This window comes from Mixophyes fleayi, chromosome 5 (assembly GCF_038048845.1).
Source record: "Mixophyes fleayi isolate aMixFle1 chromosome 5, aMixFle1.hap1, whole genome shotgun sequence".
NCBI classification, from domain to species: domain Eukaryota; kingdom Metazoa; phylum Chordata; class Amphibia; order Anura; family Limnodynastidae; genus Mixophyes; species Mixophyes fleayi.
This window is the reverse complement of record NC_134406.1, coordinates 80385536-80411168: the sequence shown is the minus strand read 5'-3', so window position 1 is coordinate 80411168 and position 25633 is coordinate 80385536. Positions and strand designations below refer to the sequence as shown.

Below are 25633 nucleotides of genomic sequence, written 5' to 3'. Positions count from 1 at the left end.
TCTCTTTGAGGTTTGGTATTCTATTGCTAATCTATAATAATTTTGTTCTCTTTGTATATATATTCATATTTGCACTAACTTTATTTTGCATATCATTAGTTATTGATTATATCTGTCATGTGAAGAAAGAGTGAAGAAACAATCCTATTAGGTGTTCAATATTGGTTAAATTGATTGTTACATCATTTATTTTATAAATAAAAAAAATATAGGAATATTTCTGTCTGTTGAGTTTGCAAGGGTGGGTTTGAGCTATTGTTAGATTTATCTAGAAGATTGTTCAACAATGTATTAAAGTTCCCCCCCCCCCCATCAGAAATGAACCTTTTAAGTTTTGTGTAGCACTAAAACGTAAAAGCATTAAAGAAACTTCTTTGCCACATATTCGGCCCATATAAATTTGCCAGTGTGATTTCCACCGGTTCCAATTTACCAGGTAAAATGAAGAATCGTCTATCTTTAACTTTATGGCACGAGTGTAACTCAAAGAGAAGGGAGCTATGTAGTAGAATTGCAGCCCCATAAAGTTTTGTTTGTCTATACGAGTAATGGGTCTTGGGGTATCTTTTAAAGGCTGTAGATCAGGGGTTCTTAACCTGGAGTCCATGGATCTTTATTTTCACTAACCTATAATTATTACTGTAGATTTGTAAGGCGCCACCAATGCGCCGCAGCGCCGTACAGTGGGGAAAATAGTACATACATAAAACAGGGACATACAAGGTAGACAAAATAAATGCAGACATGAAAACAAATGGTATGAAGGACCCTGCTCATTAGGGAGCTTACATTCTAAATGGAAGAGGGCACAGCTGAAACAAGAGGACTAAATGTGTTTTAGAATGGAAATTGGGATAGTTGTTAAGGTGCATTAGTGTGAATAGTGTTATAACTGAAAGTTAGCATTTCCTTCAATTATGAATTTAGCGAAAGTATTAACTAGCAGTACCAATAGAAATCACGGATAGTTTCATAGCATATTTGTTGCGTGCGGATAGGCACGTGGTCTACGAGAAGGGGCCATAGGCTATAGTATACCTTTATAGAGGAGATGGATAATTAGCATTTTTGAAGTGTGTCTTTTGGAGGAAGATTATATTGCTCTTTAGTTTGAGAAGGGATTGAAATAACAGCGAGTGCTTCTTTGGTTAGTTGAGTCTCTTAACAAATCCCCAAAACAGAATATATAAAATAGCTTATCAGTCTCATTATTGCTACATGTTCTTGGCTTATTAGAGAACGCATATTCTTGTTCTCCAAACTTATTTACCTAAGGTTCAAGTCCTTTTCTCCATGCTGACCTAACTATTTGGAATTGGGAGTCCAAAAGATGTATAAAATGTAAAATGTACAAAAGGTAAAGTACATGGGCTTCTGTGACACGTAGAACCATATGAGTCAAAAGATTACAGGATTTAGGTGTAACATTATAATGCTCCGAGTATAGTACTGATGTCGGAAGCCCACAGGCCCGAGAAGGATTTTGACTAAGCAGGGTGGGACTTGATTCTTGTAGATGTGTGAGCAAATCTTTCCCTTCTCTTAGATTTTTCTGAAAACAGTCTCACCTTAGAGATTAACTATCAGTTTGAAAAGCTAACACCGCCTATATCAGATTCCTCCATCACAAAGAGCTCTTGTAAGTTTTGGCAATGGTTACCAGTGACAAATCATAGTAAAACTGAAGCTTGCCGTTTTCATGCAGAATGTCATCATCATCATTTATTTATATAGCGCCACCAATTCCGCAGTAAGGCAGAAGTGCTAACCACTTAGCTGAAGCTTGCTGTTTTCATGCAGAATGTGTGGTTGGTCCCACACTGCTTCCATTATGAGCTCCTTGTCCTTGAAGCTCGCACCGCGGGTTTAAAACAAGGGGCAAATTAGGATCAGGCATATAGATAGGTCAGGGACCATAGCAGAGAATAGACCTTGAAGGCATTTTCTAGATTATCCTAGGTAATGGCTTCCAGTAGGTTCCTTACTCTTATTTTATTGCAACCTTTTTCAAGGTCTTAAATTTTCTTTTTTAGGTTTTCTAGTTGATTGCGGTGATGATCCAGGCCCCTGTTCTCATCTTGCTGGAACCTTTGGAAGCTTTCTTGCCATTTTTCTAGTTTTCTGTTGTGAACTGCTAAAGATGAAATGTCTGCTTTGATAAGTCAGGTTTTTGAAGATGATATTTAAGAGATTTTTTAAAATCTGTGATTTTTAAGAGCCAAGCGGTCATCTTTCTCCGATATGGCAGGACTTGGCAAGTACTCTTGCTCCATAGGACGATGATGACAACTGTTATGATGAAGTGTTGTCCAGTCTAGTAAAATAGTGTGTGACCTCTGAGAAGGTACTTTTTATGGGTTCAGATGTTGAACTGTGCATGGTTAAATCTTGGATAAGATCTTTGAGTTGTGCGAGTTTTCTAAGTGGAGAGGCAGCTAATAGTTGAGCTGGAGATCAGCTGGCAATCCTGTGAAGACTGGAATAGTTCCTTTAGTCGCCCTTTATTCTGGAAGGCTGCAAATTCTTAAGTGGTCACTAGGTGGTGGTGCAGCATCTGTTACAATAGGTCTGCATTTATGCACTGTGGGGCACAACTGGACACAAGTGTGTTTTTGTGATTAAAATACACATTTTGGTTCTGTGTATACGCAAAACAATGTGTCAGCACAAGTCCCTATGTAGGCTATGGAGCACTTACGACTGCTTACGTTTAGAGAGGCAGACAGAGGGAGGGAAGGAGGCGTGCTATTGAAGGCCAAGTACTGTAAGGGCATTTTCTCATAAATATAAAGGAGCCTGATCTGGACACAGACGCATATGCGCCTGTCAGGAGGTATCCCTTGTACCCGCTAGAGGGCTGGAGCAAAATAATCATTGATGGATGACGTCATGAACCTCGTGCATATGTGTTCAATGCAGACCTGGACAAATCTACTTCTATTTTGCACATAATTTACACCTGCCTTTTAAAAAAAATTGCATCCAACTCTACATCAGGCCTGTGAGTTCATTTGATACGATTTATATTGAAAGTGATTGTGGGGGTACCTCTTAATAGACCAGATCTGATGCATACTATGTCTTCTATGTTTCAATACAAATGAGTGGATGACAGGCGCTCCCCTATGTGAATCTGCAGGGCTAGGTGCAGTGGGCTATGCATTAATATATTTGACTCTGCATGGTGAGGAGGGCACAGACCATGGAGATTGGGTGGTTTAGGTTTATATTTCCAGAATGGGGAGATCCAATAACTCGCCTCTGTATGGATGACCAGTTGAGGATTTTATTTCTCTGTTGGGGGTATTGTGTTAGGTCCACAGATAACGGGGTACTCCGTTCCTTTTGTGGGATTGACTTGTGCTGTGCCCAGCACCCATATACAGGGAAAGGACAGATGATTTTGGAGCTGCTGTCCATAGAGTTTGATGCCACTAAGGATGGTGGGGTGGTGAGGCACTAAAGGCTCTCCTGCACTCCACAGTCTGGGACCGAGATCTGCTTTACTTTCACTGCTGGGATAATTCTGGTGGAAACCAGCGCCAGGTAGAAGGTTGCTGGTGGGAGGGTGCCGTGGTGTTTCACTGCCTGGCTTCCAGAATGACCAAGAGCCGATATGCAGACAAGAAGGTAGGCAGGCCTCAAGTCTGGAAACCTTCCTAAATATGTGATCAGCCTTGATGGCTTCCAGGCTATGCTTCCCATAAAATATTTTATCTTAAAACAATAAAACAATAAACATAACTTTGAAATGACTAAACAATGTGCACTCACTTTATCAAATCCCAGCTCACACGTTGAGTGAGACGCCTGCTGAAAAGCCTCCATCTGCTCTTGTTCATCATGAACATCCCACAGCACATCTCCAAAGTCATCATCTTCCTGAACTGCTGGGTCATCTTTGGCTTCAGGGTCCGAGATCTCACCACCCAGCAAATCCTGCAAAGAAGAAAAGCACTTTTTTATACCTATATGTGACACATGCTAATAAAGGCCTGAAGGCCAGGAATGGTGCAATGAACATGGTTGAGAATTCAGTTTAGAACACCAGTTGACCATATCTTAATCCAATCAATAATTTGTTGGATGAGATGGAACTATAAAGTGCTGCAGAGTTTGCTGACACTAATTACACACAATTATACTAATTATATATATATATATATATATATATATATATATATATATATATATCTATAATATAAATGTCTAGTGGCGTGTGTTAGTCTGTCTGTGTGTGTGTGGAAAAAATAAAACCAAGCTGCAGCGCCACCTGCTGGGCGGAGTTATACACTGTCCTACTAAATTTTTAGTGTGTGGGAAAAAAAAATTCAGAAAGGGCTGAAATTTGGTATACTAAGATGTTTTTAATTTGTTAATTTAACTTGTTAATTGTTAAGTGTTTATAAAGATTTTAAAAAAATATATATATATTTCTTGAAGGAGAAGTGACAGATGGGAGTGGTTGGTGGTTGCCTGGGGTGACAGTGGGGAGTGGTTGGTGGTTGAGGCCTGGGCTATGGCCCAAAAGCATGACAAGAACCTTTTTAACACCTTAAGTAGCTTGATTTGACTAGAATGCATGAGTATCATGCACGGGTTAACTTGTATATATATATATATATATATATATATATATATATATATATATATATATATATATATACTATATAAAAGCCTAGGGGCGTGTGTCTGTGTGTGGAAAAAAAAAAAGCCAAGCTGCAGCGCCACCTGCTGGGCGAAGTTATACATTGACCTACTAAATTCTTAGTGTGTGTGGACAAAAACTCAGAAAGGGCTGAAATTTGCTGCAGCGCCACCTGCTGGGCGGAGTTATACACTGACCTACTAAATTCTTAGTGTGTGTGGAAAAAAAAACTCAGGAAGGGCTGAAATTTGGTATACTAAGATGTTTTTAATTTGTTAATTTAATTTGTTAATTGTTAAAAGTGTTTATAAAGATTTAAAAAAAATATATATTTCTTGAAGGAGAAGTGACAGTTGGGAGTGGTTGGTGGTTGCCGGGGGTGACAGTGGGGAGTGGTTGGTGGTTGCCGGGGGTGACAGAGCGAGAGGAGTGTGATACTCAGGACCGCTGAGAGAGATCCATGTGTCTGGATAGACATCTGGATAGATGTGGCGATAAAGATGAAGGATGAGGTGATGGAGAAAAATGATGAGGTGGTGACATGTGGACAAAACCACGTTAAAAAAGGGCGCTTACGTCGGGAAGTAACGCTCTTCCCCTGAGGAGGCCTGGGCTATGGCCCAAATGCATGACAAGAACCTTTTTAACACCTTAAGTAGCTTGATTTGACTAGAATGCATGAGTATCATGCACGGGTTGGCTTATATATATATATATACACATACACACACACCACTTTTTTTTTGTTTTCTTGAAGAACTAAGGTTATTTTGAATAAAAATCGGTAAGTAAATCGGTATTGGGTGGATGTAACTAATGAAGCGGCCACTCGGTGAAATATTATGCTAAAATTAATACATTTTATCTTTGCTAAAAAAAAAACCAGATACTTGCATACAGAAGGAACATTGTGCTGTTGCCCACATACCGAATATGAACAGCTAAGACAGTATTTTTATTTATAGTGTATTAGCAAGCACATGTTATTGGACACTAGTTTCCTTAGCATATTAAATTACAAAAATGGTACTGTGCAATTGGACAATAATGTTAAAGCACATGAACATACTTAGTTACACAAACAACCAATGATAAATCTCAGAGACTAGCACTGCCCCCGCAGTTGTCAATTAAATGTGCATAAGACTGTATTTTCCTTCATTTACACAAGTTTAATTCCTTTTGCTTAAACTCACTATGTCTGTGGAATTCAGTAGTGCATAGCCTGTAACTCTACTCACTACCAGATACATCAGACCTTAAATACCTGTTTTATGACTTGTTCTACTTGACAATACGTTTTATATGCTCCTTCCTCTGGATCGCCACAGTGGTCAATGATCTGAAACATATCACAAAATGTATATTTCAAAATTAAAATGTTTGTCGACTACATAAACAGGAAGTACTGTGTATTTCAATAAAATAGGTTAAATGTTTTAGTTACATAAAAAAATAAATACATTTGCAAGAAGGCTCATGGCCATGTAATGCTTACAAAAAAGCCGTCTGAATGTATATGTCCTTACTGCAGTCAGCAAGCTCTAACATGCATATATAAGATGAATCATCTGGAAAATGTTCCCCACCATTGCTCCCCTAGTTCCTACCTTAGTTTTATTACTTTTATTTGGGTCTTGCTCTATTAGCTGTTGCATGCACTCTGAGCTGCTGTTATTCTCCTCTACTTTGTGATAAACAATCCGAGGCTTTGCCTCAGTATTCTTCAGGAATGCTTCCTTACAGTCCTCCCACAGAGAGCTATATTATGGATTAGAAACATTGTAATTGACAAATGGACAACAAAACAAAGATAGGCGAGTTATATATATTCCCTATTAACTGTGGGTAAAAACATAGTAACACTATTAAAACTACTTGGATCGAATGTCAACAAATGAGAATTGAAAAGAAAAAAAATATATAAATTTTAACACTAAGCTTACTTTAACCACAAAAGTATGTATCTCTGAATAAAGAGATTCAAACAGCTACAACTGCTGTCATGTGTGGGGTATACTAATATTCAACTCATTTATCACCAATTTAATAAAGTCCTACCTGGATATAGAGGAACACATGAATAATATCACCAGGGAGCTCTTCTCAATTTCTAACTTCCGCACAGCAGTGAAATGGTTGTCACATTCTTCGGGGAAATGCACCACTTGAAAAAAATATCCCAATGTTTCACACATCCTCTGAAGCTTTGGGGAGTATTCCTACAAGCACACAAGAAGAAATTACAGTATCTGGTTCCAGATTAATGGAAAGTGTTTTAGATTAGTTTCTATTAGTTCTTACCCTTAGGAAAACATCCAATTCAGCCTGGGTATCCTTAGTGCTCATTAGGTAACAACGCACAGTGTTGCTCCACAAAGATTGAGAAAAGAGAGGTGTGACCTGTAGTAAGCTGGTTACTGCTGCATCCCAATCATCTAGAACATGTGAGAGAATGGTATAGATGAAGTCCCAACCATTGTGCCAGATATCACAGTAGACTTGTTGTGTCACAGGGGAAAAAAGTCTTGTAAAGAGATGTGTATCCGCATCCACATCCACCAGTGGTGCATTACCTTGTGAAGTTCAGTGGAAGGGGAGAACAGTTGAAAGCTTGCCAGCTCATTAGGGCAAACGCTGCATTTGTACTCACAGCCAGATGCAGTACAGATACAACTTGCATCTACTGACAACTATTTTGGCCTTTCAGCTGTGCTCACCTTCCAGCGAATGCAACTCAGGATAACAGGGGCGGATGTTAAAATACCTGCGAGATCTTATTATTACAGCGCAAAGGGCAGTACAATATTATTAGAGGTTTTTTTCACAGGACTGTAACATGTGGGAAGTCTTGTAATAGTGTGATAGGTTACTGCAATACATATATGTGCGTGTCCCGCTGGAACTTTGGCTGGGGTCACACAGGCAGAGAAGGGGCCGCTTCTGAGCATTCGTAGAATGTGCCGCTCTTTAAAGAGCAGAGCCTTGGGGGTGATGTGGGGGCCTGGAGGTGTGGATGGGGGAGATCTACCATGGCAGCCTCGGAGAAAAGTCACCAGCATTACAGGGTCCCTCTCACCTCCGGGCCCCATAGTAGCCGTATCTCCTGCATCCATGTAGTTCCACTACTGCCCACATAGTATATACAGTTTCAGCTAATATTTGTTTGACATGGCTGCCTCTTAGAAAATCATGTCTCCTAGCAGGAGTTTTTAGTTTGGATGTGCACTTGCCTTACATACTCCCAATATGAGAATCAATGTTACTTATACAAGGTAATGAAGCCCACCGCTGTGTGTAAAATCTGTAGGGTCTAGTTCTTACATTCACATCTGTATCATATTGCTCTCAAATTGGATTTTAAAGTTAACAATAAAGGATATGCTTTAATTTGAAGTGGCAACTCATGAGGAAGTCTAAACTTATATGTGTTATCCTGACATAGCTATTGTTTACCTTACCTAGTTAAAAGATATGTCACACAATTAATGTGAAGCTTACTCACCTCTGTTCACATTTGCAAATGGCCCTTCAACATCAATAGAACTGTGAGCAAACTCCGGGCCTCGAAATGACTGTTGAAGCTGCATCATGCTGCCCATGGAAGGCTCGCTGCCAAGGGCTCCACTGGTCCAGTAGTCACACTGCGTACCAGGAACTTTATTAAAGATAAACAAAATGTTTTGAGAAGATCAAGCATAAGAAATCTCATATTTGTGAGATCTTGTCTTTAAGGGAAATAGCACATAGCAATGTTCTTATAGCATATCAGTTCAAGGGTGACAGGAAATCAGAGATTAATCTGCCTGCTAAAGACAGGCAGATAAGAGGGTATAAGTGCCAGGTTTCCAAATTAAAATATGTAAGTGCACAATGTGTGTGTGCCCCCAGGGGCGTTGAGAAGGGCGGGGGGTTTTACCTGTGTAGTGGGAGGAGCAAGCAAACTGATGTGGCCACGACCCCTCTGGCGACTGCTTGAGGGGTCCCGAAAAGTTGCTATACCGGGTCCAAACATTCCTCTTGATGTCCCTGTGTGTGCCATTAGCTTAGTCCTATTGTTAGGCTATCAAATCAAACCAGTCTGTAACATGAGTAATAAAATGATGGCTTGATAGATTACAGTTATTGCTTTTTTGCACTCTGTGGTGATTACCTGTCACTTCTGTGTCATTGTCATCAGAATCTGATTCGCCAGGATCAAACACCAGTATCCCCTGGGCCTGCAGTCTTTGGAATTTAGCCTCAAGGTCTCTCTTGGCTCTAAGTAAATCCTGGATCTCTTTTTCTTTTGTTTCTCTAAAGATCTGCTTCCAAAGAGTTGCAACAATTAGATTATTCTTGCTTTACTGATAAAATGATATGTAGCCTTGATATAAGAGGCACAACAAACCATCACTGGACCCCATAGAAATATTTATAAGGGGGGGCATAGTATTTCGACCACTGCTTCAAAACCAAAAAAAGAAAAAAGAAATCAACCCAAAAATATTTTATTAAAACAGAGAGCAAAAGCAAACAATATATAAATCCCTATGTGTCAGCAAATACATAAATAGAAGAATTTTGTACATAATACAGCTATATTGGGATAAGCTCACCTATCAACGTCAAGGCATCTCCTGTAGGTGAGTACCTAGTATCCCTAACAGGTGAAACATATTTATTCAGGTTGCAACATTTAAAAACCTTCTCTGAACCTCCATTTACAAACCATGAAGCACCTGAAGGTAGTTTTACAATTCCCAAAAAGTGGGCTTAATCGTCCGGACTGCACATTTTCAAATGGTTTTATTCACTTGTACATATTTCATTAATTTCCCCTAAAACACAGAGCAGTAAACAGGCGCGGGCTGGGAGAGTGATGGGCGGGGGGCACACAGACGGCTGCATCGCATAAAACGGGATGCGGCCGCGTCATTGATGATGCGGCCGCCTGTGTGCTGACGCGGCCGCATCTGATGCAATCAGATGCGGCCGCCGGTGAAAATTTTCTATATTGCACCCGGGGGGTGGCCGGCCGGCCTACCCCCCGGCCCTAATGGCGGTCTGACCGAGCGGCCCGGGGGGCCGCTGCCCCCCTGCCCCCCGGGCCAGCCCGCCTCTGGCAGTAAATAATTAATGTCAAATATATGATGGGAAATATTTTGGTAATTTACTTTGTATGTAATTTTGTTTTTAGACTCTCGAATGTATAACCTTCAGAACGTTTTGGGTAATAACAGATTTTGAAGACATCGCTTAATATGTAATCACTTTTTTATGTTTTCAACAGAATATAGGATTTGACAAATTTTGCCCTATCAAATATGGCATTTCCAAGATTTTCCCACAGGAGAACCTGACAAAGTAGCTCATCACTAATTTCTTCCCAAAAAAAATGGTTTTCATGTGGAGTGTTGTGGTTGTAATATGTGTTAAGTACTCTGTATTGCCTCCTGGAATTAAATTCAGAAATTTGACCTGTTACTCTCCATAAGAAAAAAGATTAACAGTTCAAAAAGCTTCAATTCACTGTTATTAAAAAGGCAACCAGTTTGGATGGATAGTCTCCATCATTCACAAAGATACTGCACAGTGCTACCATTCCCAATGTTTGTTCAGCAATCAGGTTTATTTGTGGAGACATCCGCAGCAACCAATGACTCACCTTAAACTGTCTTTTCACCTTATCTCTGTCATGTTCAAAGGTGGCAGCCCTTTCCATGGCCTGGTATTTAGCTTCAACTGCACTCTCTTTTTCTCTTAGGATCTTCTGATAAGTCTTTTGAAGCGCCTAATACAGTAAACCAAATAACTGGTGAGCACCAAAAGGTCAGAGAACATTTAATTCATATTATCATATGTCCCTACATAAGCCATCAAATAAATGTGCTCTTGTGTACAACTTACTAGTTGCCTGATGTAACGTACTGCAAAAAGGCCAGAAATCCAAAGAAACGTATACGAATAAATATGAATAAATAGATTATCAAGAATAAAGTACATTTACTGCTTCATCAACCAAAATAAAAGTGCAATCGGTATCGGCTCATATATTGTGCTATTTTGCTGCATTCACATACATGATGTATTCACGTAGATAACAGCCCTGTATTTAGAGGTGTATAATAATTATTAATATATAGCAGCTTCACTGGGTTGGACATAAAAATAAATAGTGGATTTGAATGATTCAGAAAACTTTCTGCAATTATGCTGTTCTGTTTTTCTGTTTAAAAAAAATATATAATATAAGTATTGATATAACAAGGCTTGCTGGGTTGCAGGAACTGGAGGGATGCATGTTCCCTACCTCTGCAATAGTAGTATATTTTTCATGCATTACTTACATTACTCTATCAAAGGGGGAGCTGCTTATCTTTCTGAATCAGTGATTTCAGCATGCACTTTTGGGGCTTCCAGTTGTTAAGCAGCACCAGCTCACCACTCTCTGCCGATATACCATACCAGTCAAAATATGACTATTTTGTATGCTATTCTCTTATCATTGAATTTGATATAATTTTTCAATGGCTTTCACTTATATTTATGATTTCGTTGCGTATGTTCCATAAGTGGCTTTCAATAAAAAGTTATTTTACAAAAAAAAAAGTCAAAATATATATCAACCCTAACTAGCACAGCAGGACTTAATGATACATATTCAGATACCATAAATAATAATGCATTCATACTTGCCCACTCTCCCGGAATGTCTAGATTTACTAAGCTGCGGGTTTGAAAACGTGGGGATGTTGCTTATAGCAACCAATCAGATTCTAGCTATCATTTTGTAGAAGGTACTAAAGAAATGAAAGCCAGAATCTGATTGGTTGCTATAGGCAACATCCCCACTTTTTCAAACCCGCAGCTTAGTAAATCTAGCCCCAGGACTCCTGAGAGACCAGATCAATTCTCCATCATCCTGTCCACTTCCTAATGAAGTGGGCAGGATGGGAGCCTTCATGATGCGATTTGCGGTAAATAGCATAATTTTGACCCCGCCTCCTGTGGCACAATTATGATTTTGAGTCAATGATGCGATTTACTGCTGCCCTCTCCCTCCATCCTCATACTTCAACTTCCCTACGGGATCTCTCTGAGGAAAAGAGTAAAAACTTGGTAAGTATTAGAGATGTTCACTGACCCCCGTGTTTGGTTTTGGATCTGGATTAACTTCGTGTTTTGGTTTTTGCAAAACCGCCCTTGCGTGTTTTGGTTTTGGATACCTATTTTTTTCTGAAATCTCTATCTGTTTTTTTCAAAAATTACATAATCGCGCTTTTATTTTTACCCTACATTATTATTAACCTCAATAACACTAATTTCAAGACATTTGCAGTCCATTTTGACTACCTCACAGGTCACAATATTATTTTCATACACTGTCAAACAAAGACTGCAGTGACCTGGCTGGATGCTAAGTAACAGAGCAATGACACAAACACATGGCAGTTCATAACACATCTAAGAAACATTGCCACACAGCAGTGGCAGATAAGAAAATTGGTGCAAGATGGAATTGTCCTTGGGCCCTTCCACCCACCCTTATGTAAGATATTGAAAAGAACATGTACAGTTTAACAAAGCAAGCATTCCAGCGACAAGCAGTGCCACTTTTATGGCTGAAGTGCATGGTTTGTTTGGGCCCCCACAAAACAAGCTACCAATAGCTTAGCTGCCTTAAGCCTAACAGTGCTGTCAATGAACTAGGGATGTGCACCGGCGACTTTTGAGGTCTCGTGTTTTATGTTTTGGATCCGGATTTTCATTATTTTTGGGGTTCGGATTTGTCTCGCAAAACACTTGACGAAAGGTCTCGGTTCGGATTTAAGGTTTTGGATTCGGATTTTTTTTGGAAAAAACATAAAAAGTTTAAAAATCAAGTTTTTGGGCTTATTTTCACTCCTATGCTATTACTAACCTCAATAACATTCAATAACAAGCATTTCCACTAATTTAAAGTGTATTCTGAACACCTCACAATATAGTTATTAGTCCAAAACGTTGCAACGAGGTATCTTTCTGGACTGCGTAGAGGAGTGGGTCACCACAATATATATTAAAAACCCTGAACTTGTATGATTCGCACCAATAAATGTACCTGGACTGCGTAGAGGAGTGGGTCACCACAATATATATTAAAAACCCTGAACTTTTATGATTCGCACCAATAAATGTATCTGGACTGCGTAGAGGAGTGGGTCACCACAATATATATAATAAGAAAACCATCAACTTGTATGATTCGCACCAATAAATGTACCTGGACTGCGTAGAGGAGTGGGTCACCACAATATATATTAAAAACCCTGAACTTTTATGAATCGCACCAATAAATGTACCTGGACTGCGTAGAGGAGTGGGTCACCACAATATATATTAAAAACCCTGAACTTTTATGAATCGCACCAATAAATGTACCTGGACTGCGTAGAGGAGTGGGTCACCACAATATATATTAAAAACCCTGAACTTTTATGATTCGCACCAATAAATGTATCTGGACTGCGTAGAGGAGTGGGCACTGGGCACCACAATAAAATATATAAAAAACCTTCAACAGGTCTGCATTACACTACACATACGGCTGCTCCTCCATCCTTTCCATCATATACATGTTGGAGTTTTAGCGTGTGACAACCTCTTGTTTTTGATAATGTCAGTGCATTTTGAATATTTTTCAATTTGCCCCACACCACTGAATGTACTTTATCTATGATACGCATCTATCTATCTTGACTGCGTAGTGTGGTGGCCCCGGTACACAATTTTTTCTATTGTGACAGCATCCAATGCAGCGAGAGTAGACATGTCTGCAATGGTTGGCAGGTCCTTCAGTCCGGACCAGATGTTATCAGCATCCCCGCCAGTGCCTCTTTTGGGAAAACTGAGCTTTTTCCTCGCAGCCATAGATGTGGAAGAAAATGAGGGTGGAGCTGTTGGCATGTCACGGTCCTCTTCAGAGGACAATCTCCTGACCAGCAGGTCTTTGCACCGCTGTAGACTTGTGTCCGCCGGAAACAGAGACACAACATACGCTTTAAACCGAGGATCGAGCACGGTGGCCAGAATGTATTCCTCTGACTTTAAAAGAGTGACCACCCTCGGATCCTGGCAAAGCGTACGAAGGGCTACATCCACAAGAGCTACATGCTTGGTGTAATCGCAATGGCTTACCAGCTCCTCCCTCACTTTCTCCAGCTGCTTCTGCAACAGCCTGATCAGGGGAATGACCTGACTCAAGCTGGCAGTGTCGGAACTGACTTCTCGTGTGGCAAGTTCAAATGGCTGCAGAACCTTGCACAACACGGAAATCAGTCTCCACTGCGCTTGACTGAGGCGCATCCCCACTCCTTTGCCTATGTCGTAGGTGGCTGTGTAGGCCTGAATGGCCTTTTGCTGCTCCTCCATCCTCTGCAGCATATAGAGGGTGGAGTTCCAGCGCGTCACAACCTCTTGTTTGAGGTGATGGCAGGGCAGGTTCATGCTTTTCTGATGTGCCTCTAGTCTGCGGTAGGCACTGGCTGAATGCCGAAAGTGTCCAGCAATTTTGCGCGCCACCGCAAGCATCTCCTGCACACCCGTCACTCTTGAGGTAATGCTGCACCACCAAATTAATGGTGTGGGCAAAACATGGGACGTGCTGGAAATTGCCCTTATTTAATGCCCGCACAATGTTACTGGCATTGTCTGACACCACAAATCCCCATGAGAGTCTAAGTGGGGTAAGCCACTGGGAGATAATTTCCCTCATTTTCTCTAATATGTTGTCAGCGTTGTGCCTCTTATTAAAGCCTGTAATACACAATGTTGCCTGCCTTTGCACGAGCAGCCATTTTGTAGTTGCTGCTACTGATGCAGCTGTTGCTGTTGCTGCGGAAGGGGATGCATCTACCCAGTGGGCTGTCACAGTCATATAGTCCTTCGTTTGCCCAGAACCACTTGTCCACATGTCCGTGGTTAAGTGGACAGTGGGTACAACCGCATTTTTTAGAGCACTGAGGACACTTGATCGTACTTCTCTGTACATTTTTGGTATCGCCTGCCTAGTGAAGTGGAATCTCGACGGGATTTGGTACCGGGGACACAATACCTCCATCAACCCTCTAAATCCCACTCCACTGATGGCGGACACCGGGCGCACGTCTAACACCAACATTGCAGTTACAGCCGCAGTTATACGCTTTGCAATAGGGTGACTACTATCGTATTTTGTGGTCATGGCAAACGACTGTTGGACGGTCAATTGTTTTGTGAAAGACTTAGCGGTCTTACGACTTCCCCTCTGGGAAGATGACCGACTAACAGCAGCAACAGCAGCAGTGGCAGTAGTAGGCGTACCGCTGCAGGATTCCTCGGATGAATCCCGTATTGAGGAGGACTCAGTCTGGCTGCTGACTTGGGCTGCAGAACTGAATCTGATGGAGATTGTGGAGGAAGTTGACGAGGAGGGTGTTGCTGGTGTGTATCCAACTGGACCACGGGATTTAGGTGTCCCTGTACCGATGAGGGTCCTAGCCCCAGTTCCTGAACTAACCACTGAACTATGAAGGTTATTCAGGTGACGCATAAGGGAGGATGTTCCTAGGTGGGCAAGATCCTTACCCCTGCTTATTTGAGCTTTACATAAGCTACATATGGCCATACATTGGTTGTCTGGATTTGGATAAAAATAACTCCAGACCGAAGAGGTGCATTTTTTGGTCTTCTGACCAGGCATGACGATGGGCTTTTTCATCCCATGGACATCAGCTGTTTCCCCCCCTGGTGCCTCATTTACAATAACCACATCACCATCCTCATCATCAAGTTCCTCCACAGCGCCAGCTACATCATCAATAGCCTCCTCCCGAGCCACCTCTTCCCGTACAGTGATGGGAAGGTCAGGCTTGACAACCACCAACACCCTTGGACTCGCCTTGTGGATTTGTGATAATTTCTCTTTAGAAGGCAGAGTTGTTTGCTGTTTTGTTGCTGACAGCATAACTCTCTTCAATTTTTTGTAGGGGGGGGAGGAGGAGGAGGGCTAAGATCCGTGGGTGAAGCTGAACCACTAGTCATGAACACGGGCCAGGGCCTAAGCCGTTCCTTGCCACTCCGTGTCGTAAATGGCATATTGGCAACTTTACGTTTCTCCTCAGATGATTTTAAGTTTCTCTTTTTGCTACTTTTTCTTAACTTGGGCTTTTTGGATTTTACATGCCCGGTACTACGAGATTGGGCATCGGGCTTGGAAGACGACGTTGATGGCATTTCATCGTCTATGTCATGACTAGTGGCAGCAGCTTCAGCATTAGAAGGAAGTGGGTCTTGATCTTTCCCTACTTTATCCTCCAAATTTTTGGTCTCCATTATATGTAGCACAAGATACTGCAGAATGTGTGAACTTGGTAATATTGCAGTACCAATGGACTTATACTGCTGGATTGGTTTTGCAAATTTGGTTATAGTTATATATATTTTATTTTTTTTTTTAATTTTTTTTTTTTTTTTACTTTTTTTTTATTTTTTAAAAACTTGGGAATAATGGGGAAATAACTATGCCCTTAGAAGCACAGAGCACAGGACCCAGCACCACTGGACTGAACAGGATACGGCACAGGACCCAGCAGCACTACGGAACTCAGCAGGACAGAGCACAGGACACAGCACCACTGGACTGATACTGCAGAATGTGTGAACTTTGTAATATTGCAGTACCAATGGACTTATACTGCTGGATTGGTTTTGCAAATTTGGTTATAATTATATATATTTTTTTTAATTTTTAATTTTTTTTTACTTTTTTTTTATTTTTTAAAAACTTGGGAATAATGGGGAAATAACTATGCCCTTAGAAGCACAGAGCACAGGACACAGCACCACTGGACTGAACAGGACACGGCACAGGACCCAGCAGCACTACGGAACTCAGCAGGACAGAGCACAGGACACAGCACCACTGGACTGATACTGCAGAATGTGTGAACTTTGTAATATATATTGCAGTACCACTGGACTTTTACTGCTGAATGTGTGAACTTGGTAATATTGCAGTACCAATGGGCTTATACTGCAGGATTGGTTGTGCAAATTTTGTGGTAATTGAAAAAAATTAAATTAGTTTGTGGTATTTTTTTAAATAACTTTTTTTTATTTTTTTAAACACAGGGGAATATTGGGGAAATAACTATGCCCTTAGAAGCACAGAGCACAGGACACAGCACCACTGGACTGAACAGGACACAGCACAGGACCCAGCAGCACCACTGACCTCAGAAGGACAGAGCACAGCACACAGCACCACTGGACTGATACTGCAGAACACAGCACAGCACAGCACAGCACAGAACTAAACAGCACAGCACAGAACTAAACAGCACAGCACGAGATCTACCAGGACAGAGGACCACCTAACACACCCTCCCTCTACCCTGATCAATGCCCGAGTGAAGATGGCGGCGACTAGCAGGGAATTTATAGGATCCGAGTATCGCGAGATCCGACAACGGGATTATGAGTCAGAGCCTCAGTTTCAGATTTGAATTTGGCGCCAATACCCGGATCTGTCTCGGATCCGACTCGGATCGGCAACGTTCGGGTGGGCTCGGATTTCATAAATCCGAGTGCGCTCATCCCTACAATGAACTCTACATTATTAAACCATGTCTGCTTGTGCTGCATCTTATATCTCCTTCTCCTCTGTGGATACCTCTCTCTCATCCCTAAAAAATTGCCAAACTTATGTAGACACAAGAATAGATATTAGAACTGGAGTGGCATTAGATCTGCTTCAGACTGTGACACGGGACATGTGAGCAGCATGGAATCTGTCATGTTGGAATACGCTGCATTGTACAGAGATTTAAACCAATATATAGACGCAGTTGAGGAGAATGTACTTAAGTTAAAACGTGACCCACCGGATGAGATCCCGGATTTAAGAGAGCTTGTACACGAGAGATACACTGCGCTTCAGAAGAATAATACAGAGGAGGCCCTGAGGCAGGACGATAAATATGTCCAGTTTAAAGAACATCTAAGAGACCTGAGAAAACAAATGGGTGTGTCACTGGCCCCTGCAGACTAAGCTTTGGAAGATGAAGACGAGGAGATCGCCGTCACCCTGAGAACATGGCCAGAACAGTGAAACTGAGAATAAATCATGAAATCAGTTATGGTTCATCTGATCGCTCCACCCGTTTCTTGGAAAAGCTGTGGTAATTCTACAGCTAATAAATGGTGACGAGCGCTGACCCCCCGGGATACGTGTTTTTAATCAGACCAAGACCAATCCAGGGTGCCAGACAATGCACTAAAAAGAGCCATTGAAATTCACAGCAAAAAGTAAGTTCATCACTGAGCTTCAAATCAGCCCCAATTCCCCAAAAATTATAATAAAGTTAGGTACCTTTGACGTAAAGTGCAAATTATAAAAACTTTGTTTTATACTGATGAAAGAGCAGCAAAGTGTAAGGTTTAAGTAACACATATACACGTCTATTTAGACATCCATGCTTACATTATTTCTGCAAGCAATGTTGTTCTTTGTTATTAAAACTGTTGTCTTTATACCATTCAAATTTTTTTTAAGTAATCCTCCACCATTCTTTGGATGTTAATAGTTGATAGTAGGATCAGGTGAAGTTACAGCAGAGGTGTCACAAATTTAGGTCAATTCTTTTACAGTAGACATGACCAGATGTCAAAATGTTGTGTTGAGTCATTTGCATCATCAATGGGGGTCTAAGATTTTTGCAAAGCACACAACAGTATATAGCACATGTAGGTAACATTGGCACACAGAGGTAGCTGAAAGGAAAAGTGGTGCAAGATGGAATTGTCCTTGGGCCCTCCCACCCTTATGTTGGATCTTAAAAATGCACACTTTAACAAACCAAGCACTTCAGCGACAAGGAGTGCCACTTTTTGAGGCTGATGTGCTTGGTTTCTTATGGCCCCCACAAAATAATCTAACAATGGACATAAGGCACCTAAGTAACAGTGCTGTCAATGAACTCTACAGTGGCAAGATGTGGTTGTCATCATCGTCAGCCTCATCCTCACCCTCATCAGTTTGTACATCATCTTCACACATTATTAATTCATCACTGCTGGAATCCACCATTACAGAAGTCTCAGTATTTTGATGTAATTGGCAGGAAAGGCGTTCCTCATGGAAATTGGAAGTTCTTTTTTATGAACGTCATCTTTTCCACATTTTGAGGTAGTAGCCTCCTATGTCGATCGCTGACAAGGTTCCCGGCTGTGCTGAAAACTCATTCCGAGTACACACTGGAGGGTGAGCAGCTTAGGCAGTGCAAAGCGAGTTGGTACATTGGTCTCCAAATTCCCTTTTTTCCTCCCAGTATGTAAAGGGACTGTCTGATGTGTCTATTTCTATGCTGTTGTTAAAATAATCCTCCACCATCCTTTGGATGTTCATATTAGGATCAGGTGGAGTTACGGCAGAGGTGTCAAGTTTTTTGGTCAATTCTTTTAGATCAGACCAAATGTCCAAATGTTGTGCTGAGTCATCTGCATGATCCCTGGGTCTCTTGGGAAAGCTATTTCTTTCCTAGCAGCAGTTGACTGAGACACTGAAGGAGGAGACGTTGTCCTGTCACGTAACACTTGAGCTATCATCTTGCTCACCAGGAGCTCCTTGAATCTTTTGAGATCTGAGTCAGTTGGAAACAAAGAGAATACATAGCTCTTAAACCTAGGATCAAGTACAGTTGCCAAAATGTAGTGATCAGATTTCAAGATTTTGATAACTCTTGGATCCTGGCGAAGCGATTAAAGTACTTGATCTACAAGTCCGACATACTTAGTGTAATTGCTTTGTTTAATCTCTTCCTTCAGTTTATTAAGCTGCTTTTCCAAAAGTCTAATTAAGGGAATCAGTTGACTCAAGCTAGCAGTGTCTTAACCCATTCACAGGTGACTACTTCGAATGGTTTCAGCACCTTCCCTAATGTCATGGCTTCTGGAGTAAGCGTGGATGGCTTTTTGCTGTTCCCCCATCTTCAGAAGCATATACAGGGTGAAATTCCACCTTGTCACCACCTCTTGCTTCAGTTGATGGCAGGGCAAATTAAATTGCTCTCGTAGCTGCTGCAATCTCCTACGTGCTGTTGCCGAATGCTGGAAATGTCCAGATATTTTACGGGCCACAGACAACATCTCCTGCACGTCCCTGTCATTTTTTAAAAAGCTCTGCACCACCAAGTTTACTGTCTGAGCAAAACAGGGAATGTTATGGAATTCACCCAGCTGTAATGCTCTCACAATATTGCTGGCGTTATCAGAAATGGCATATCTTGGAGGAGAGTCCAAGCGGGATAAGCCATATTGCAATGACATCCCTTAGTTTTTGTAGCAGATTGTCAGCTGCATGCCTCTTAGTGAAGCCGGTGATACACAGAGTAGCCTGCCTCTGAATAATGTGACATACTTGGGTACATGCTGCTGCTATTCCTGCTGGTGAAGGCGAATCACCAACCCAGAGGGCTGTCACAGTCATAGAATCTTTAGTTTGCCCAGTTTCGCTTGTCCACATATCTGTTGCTAAGTGTACAGTGGGTACAATGGCATTTTGTAGCCCAACAATTACATTTTTACGAACCTTCTGGTAGAGGTGAGGAATAGCTTTTCTAGTAAAATGGTCGTGTGATGGAATTTGGTAACAGGGACACAAGACCTCAATTAACTGTCTAAAACCAGCTGCATTAATAGTGGATATTGGACACAGATCTAATACGAGCATAGTCGCCATGGCGTCTGTGATCTGATTTGCGACTGGGTGACAGCTTTCATACTTGCTTCCTCTTGCAAAGAATTGTTGTAAACTACTAGTAGTCTTCTTAGTCTGCTTCTGGGATGTAGATCCACCCCCAGCAGCAACAGCAGTGGGACAAACGCTCAAGAATTCTTCTGAGGAATTCAGGAGAGTGTCGGAGTCATCTAGCCTTAGCAACTTGGATACAGGACTAACTCCTCGCTACTGAGGATATTGATGAGGAAGGTGTTGTGGGTGTAGATTGCAGGTGTCGGGATCTAGCTGAGAGAAGGGACCTAGCTGATGCTGGACTGCTTGTTGTTATTTTTTTAGCATAAGTTTCCGATTTTCCCAACAGCTTGCCATGAACTCGCTTCAAATAGCGTACTATGAATGAGGTTCCTAGATGGTTAAGGTCCCTACCTCTACTGACTGTGGCTTTACAAACGCAACAAATGGCTTTCAGGATTCGGGAAAAATTAATTCCACACATAAGTGGTGGATTTTTTGGTCTTATGAACAGGCATGACAATGGCCTTCTTCTTATCACGTGCAAAAACTGCTTCCACTAGTGCAGGACTTACACAAACAACATCATCCACATCAACATCCTCATTAGCGCCCTCATCAGCTACACAAATATCCCCCTCATCCTGTTGCAATTCCAAAGTGGCATCCTCAATTTGTGCATCATCAGCTACACTTGGGCTGTTCATGCACATATCTGCAGAAATGCTGAAATGGGCCTTTTTTATGGGTCCTCCCAGAAAGGTCAGGCTTACACATAGCACTCGTGTATATACTCTCCTCGGGGATTTGTGACATTTCTGAATCTGAAAATACATTTTCTTCTAATACCATACTGTTTTCTTCCAGCTCGTCTTTTACATGTAAAAGAATTTGGGCACCACTTTTGGAGTCCGAATGACAATGCTTGGTCATGACTGACCTTACAAGAAGATGCCTCAGTGTCCGTTGCAGAACTAGCACTCATAGAGAAAGGCGAAGGCCTCATTCTTTCCTTGCCACTGCATGTGCAGAATGGCATGTTGGCAATTTAATTTTTTTCTTCAGATAACTTTGCCTGGTCTTTTTTTCTTTACCAAGGTAAAATATGTTTTTTTACATTTTTGTTTCCCTGACTTAAAACCACTATGCACTTTAACATAGGCTTTAGCAGATGACGTAGAAAGATTACTATTATCATGACTGGTGCCAGCAGCTGCTTGGTGCTCCTGGTCTTCTGTGTACTGCTGTGAATTCATTTTGATAACACAGTACAATGTGACTGCAGATTTAGACCAAGCCTGCCAGCCCTATTATTATTTTTATTTCAACAATGACAATTAGCAATGGAGCTCTCCTGAATGTCACTGGAGATTTTGAAGAACAGTGCTACCCCTCCTCATTCTTTTCTAGCTATGACGCTGTCCAACTGCACTAGAGACTGCCAAGAACCGTGCTACCCCTTCTGTGTCCCTCTGGGAAATGGCGCTGGATTGCGGTGGAGGGTGGTACTTACAGAATCAAAAACTTGCAAGATCCAACAACGTAACAACAACGTTTTGTCTTGTTTTCAATTCCGAGGGCATGCCAAAGTACCGAGCTGGCTCGGTACTTGGATCGGCGAAGTTCGGGTGTGCTCGGTTCTCGGGGAACCAAGCATGAGCATCTCTAGTAAGTATGAATGTATTCCATGTGTCTAAAATATAGGAACCACTTCTGTGGGGCCAAGGGCATATTGTTTAATTAGATTGAGCTTCCGAAAATGGCTGCTTCAAGTAAACTGATGTTAACTGAGAAAAGAGACAAGAACACTGGCTACTTTCTGTTCACTTTCTGCACATGACCAGCTGCAGTTAATGAAGTAGATCCAGTAAAATGAGGTAAACACATTTTTCTACACAAAAGCAGCTGTGTAACTGCTCCATTCTCCTTCTTGTGTTTAATTTAAAAAAAGAGGCATATTTTCGCCCATATGCAGGGACACACAATATGAGATTTATCCACCTCCGCATCAGCGGTATATGTACCTAGTTTTCGAAACACTGTCATCATCGTCAGTAGCAGCAGCAAATATCTGCACCTGCTATATAGCAGATATATAAGATACGCCAAGTAAAAGGAGTATATGCATGTACCAATCCAATCAAATCCAATCCAGGGGCAGGTGGGCAGAATCATGCAAGTCGATTTCACACAAAATATGCTACATGAAGTGGCATACATCCCACTGCATCAGCTCCATATGTAGGCAAGAACAAATATGTGGCAGGATGCAAGAATGGAAGCACAGTGAGATGAATAAGAGCCGGCCTAGATGAAAGCATGTAGGCTGGAGTTCACCAATAAGCAAAAATATATTGAACACCTAGAAATAATGTACTAGAATAGAACAAGGAACCACGAGGAACAAGTAGAGATGCAGAAATTACAGAAAAATCTCTGGATGAGGAAGTTGAAGTGAGAAATGCGTTGACACCTTCTAGTAGACTATAAAGTAGAGACCACCTGGGAAACCAATTAACCCATCAGCAAAGACTAAATAGCAGCCAGCTCTGAACCGGATTGTTGAAGATGGTTGGAGACAGAGGGAGGTTCAAGATATCCAGATTCATTGAGAAGGCAAAACGGAACCCATTTCACCAGGGAAGCAAAAAGAAAAGAAAAAAGAAGCAAAACTGGCTGCGCTCACACTTGTAAGGAATAGTATCAAATACTATTAATAAAGAATTAAATAGCACAGAACCTTCACGAAAACATAAAAATAAAACTTGCCTATTAAAACAATGTCTTCCATGACAAGTGCTAAGCCATGGGCATATCTCACCAACACCAGAATATAGGAAAAGTAAATAATGACTAATAACAGTGCTTAATACTGGGTTTCCTAAATCCAGTCCTCATGGACCTCTAACAGTGCCTGTTTTACATATATCCTTGCCTGAGCACAGGTGTATCTGTTACTGACTGACAAACATTAAAACATCCACAGGAGGTACTAATTATTTCACTTGGCCTGGAAAACATGCACTGTTAGGGCTCCACGAGAACTGGATCTGTGAAATCTTGGCTTAAACTATTGCAAAGCTCCAGAAGCTGAGAATCTACAACATTCTAGAGAGAACAGAACTTGTGAGTAATAAACAGTTCATAGCCAGCATGGACATGTGGTATTCCTCAACTTATAGTAAGAAAGTGCAAACAAACAACATATAAAAGAATTGCAGTTCCCATCAATATTAATCATTTGATTGAAATACCTTTACCGCAAGTAGATATACTCCACATGATAACTTGAAATACAGGGAACAAAATAATATAACACCATCCTAGAAGAAATAAAAGAGAGACACCCAGGGCTAGATTTATCAAACCCTCTAAAAAAGAAAAGTGGAGGTGTTGCCCATAGCAACCGATCAGATTATACCTATAATTTTTCTAGTAGATTATAGTTTTCAGAAGGATTGACAAATCTACCCAAACGGGAGGTTAAATGAAGACAAAGAAAACCTGGTATCTGAATAATACCTAACCCAACTATAAAGTGGTACGGAATCTGCTGGCGCTATATAAATAAATGCTGATGATGATGATGATGATGATGATGAATACCTACACAGCAAACAATGCTGTAAAATCCCAAACTGTAGTGGAATACCCACTGAGAATGAACATACAAAAGACTTACCATCACAAAATGAAAATTTTACATTTTAAGATGCAACATCCATCCAACATATGTTTATTACAGAAAGGGAAGACACAATAAGAGGAAACATACCCTCTATAAACACAAACGGGCACATTGCAAACCAATATGGTAAGAAATCTCCTTTCATTTTCTCCTTGCACCTCTATGGAACGCAAGGAAAAATTAGTGGAGGTTTGAGTAAAAACATTTAGGGGACTTATCTCCACAAACTATTCCAGAGACACATCCTGGCACCTAGTGCCGAATTGAATATACCCCATAGACAAATATATGTATCGCAAAAGACCTCATGCAACATTCAGAAAGTTCACAAAACACTGGCAAAGCAAGGCACACTTCTAGTATGTGAAGGCATCTCTCAAGAGCAGTGAGCAAGCGTGCAGCTTGATATGCACTGGACGGACCATCCATACGCACTGGGGGGAAAAAAAAGGCATCCAGTGCATCTCATAGCCATAAGCAACTGTTGTCTAGGATCCAGATGTGCTGGAAAATCAATAGGAGAAAATTCAGTGGCATCTTACCCAACATTAGTGCAGTTCTGACCGGAACCAATTATTATGAGAGTTCAGTGCAGGTGACTCCATAGTATGGTCGTCAAAAACATAAGGTAGACCGTGAGAAAGCACTACAGCCCCATAAGCAGAGGGGATAGAACTCTAAACGTCATAAATTATATACTAGTGACAAGAACATTTATGTTCACCTTTTGAACACCATCCTTAGTACACTACAGTAAGTAGCCAAGTACTTGTCTACAAAAAAAGTCCCAATTTCAAAGTTACTCTGGTGGTAGGCTTCAGCCATTTAAAGCTATAGGGTGTTGGGTAACCCAAAAGCAGCAGAACATTCGGAAACCTTATGAACAACATATGTGTCAAGATGTGACTAATAGTCAGCAGAAGGTATGATGTTGGAGAATGCAATGAGCAAGTGACACATAGACAGCAGACCACTAAATAAAACTTGTTGCCAGAAGCACTGAAGAAGCAGCGTAACAAAAGGATGTTGAGAGATCGCCTTTTCACAATGTGCTTGGGTAAAAAAACAATGTGCGGTAAGAGGTGTCTATAGAGAGGTCTTTAGGAGAGAAAGAATTCTGTCACCTTGAGAATAAGAGCTTCCAACATTTTGTTTCTTTACTTGATTTTTTTTTTTTAATAATTGATGAAAATGCCAAAAAGGGGAAAACATATAGCATAGTGATCCCTTTCACTGCCTGACAAATGTTGGTAGAAAGAATAGAAAAATAACCTGACTGAAAAACGAGGAGTGTGGCTTATTTAAATTTTGGCTTGGTACACTACAGGACACAGCGGGCCCTGGGAGTCAGGGCATGCTGGTACTTGCTACAAGTGCCAGTATGCCCTTGCAGCCATGGCTATGCTGAGTCTTGTAGTTCTAGACACACCAGCATGCCCAAACTGTTAATGGCAGAATGGGCTTCCTGGGACCTGTAGTACACCAATATAAAACGGTGTCTTGATTAATAAAATTATTACCCCACACCCACCGCCCAGGGGTTTGG

General features: G+C 41.2%; 1 protein-coding gene across 1 annotated transcript in view; it reads right to left on the bottom strand.

The window, feature by feature from the left end:
* Positions 1–25633, bottom strand: part of NPHP3 (nephrocystin 3) — a 101219-nt gene that overhangs the window by 71176 nt on the left and 4410 nt on the right. Inside the window, exons 3-10 of the mRNA XM_075212453.1 lie at positions 10296–10421; positions 8802–8952; positions 8154–8306; positions 6953–7086; positions 6710–6870; positions 6259–6409; positions 5916–5990; positions 3775–3939 (exon numbers count right to left, since the gene is read on the bottom strand). Of these exons, the coding sequence (XP_075068554.1) occupies positions 3775–3939; positions 5916–5990; positions 6259–6409; positions 6710–6870; positions 6953–7086; positions 8154–8306; positions 8802–8952; positions 10296–10421 (1116 nt within the window). The remainder of the gene's footprint in view (positions 1–3774; positions 3940–5915; positions 5991–6258; positions 6410–6709; positions 6871–6952; positions 7087–8153; positions 8307–8801; positions 8953–10295; positions 10422–25633) is intronic.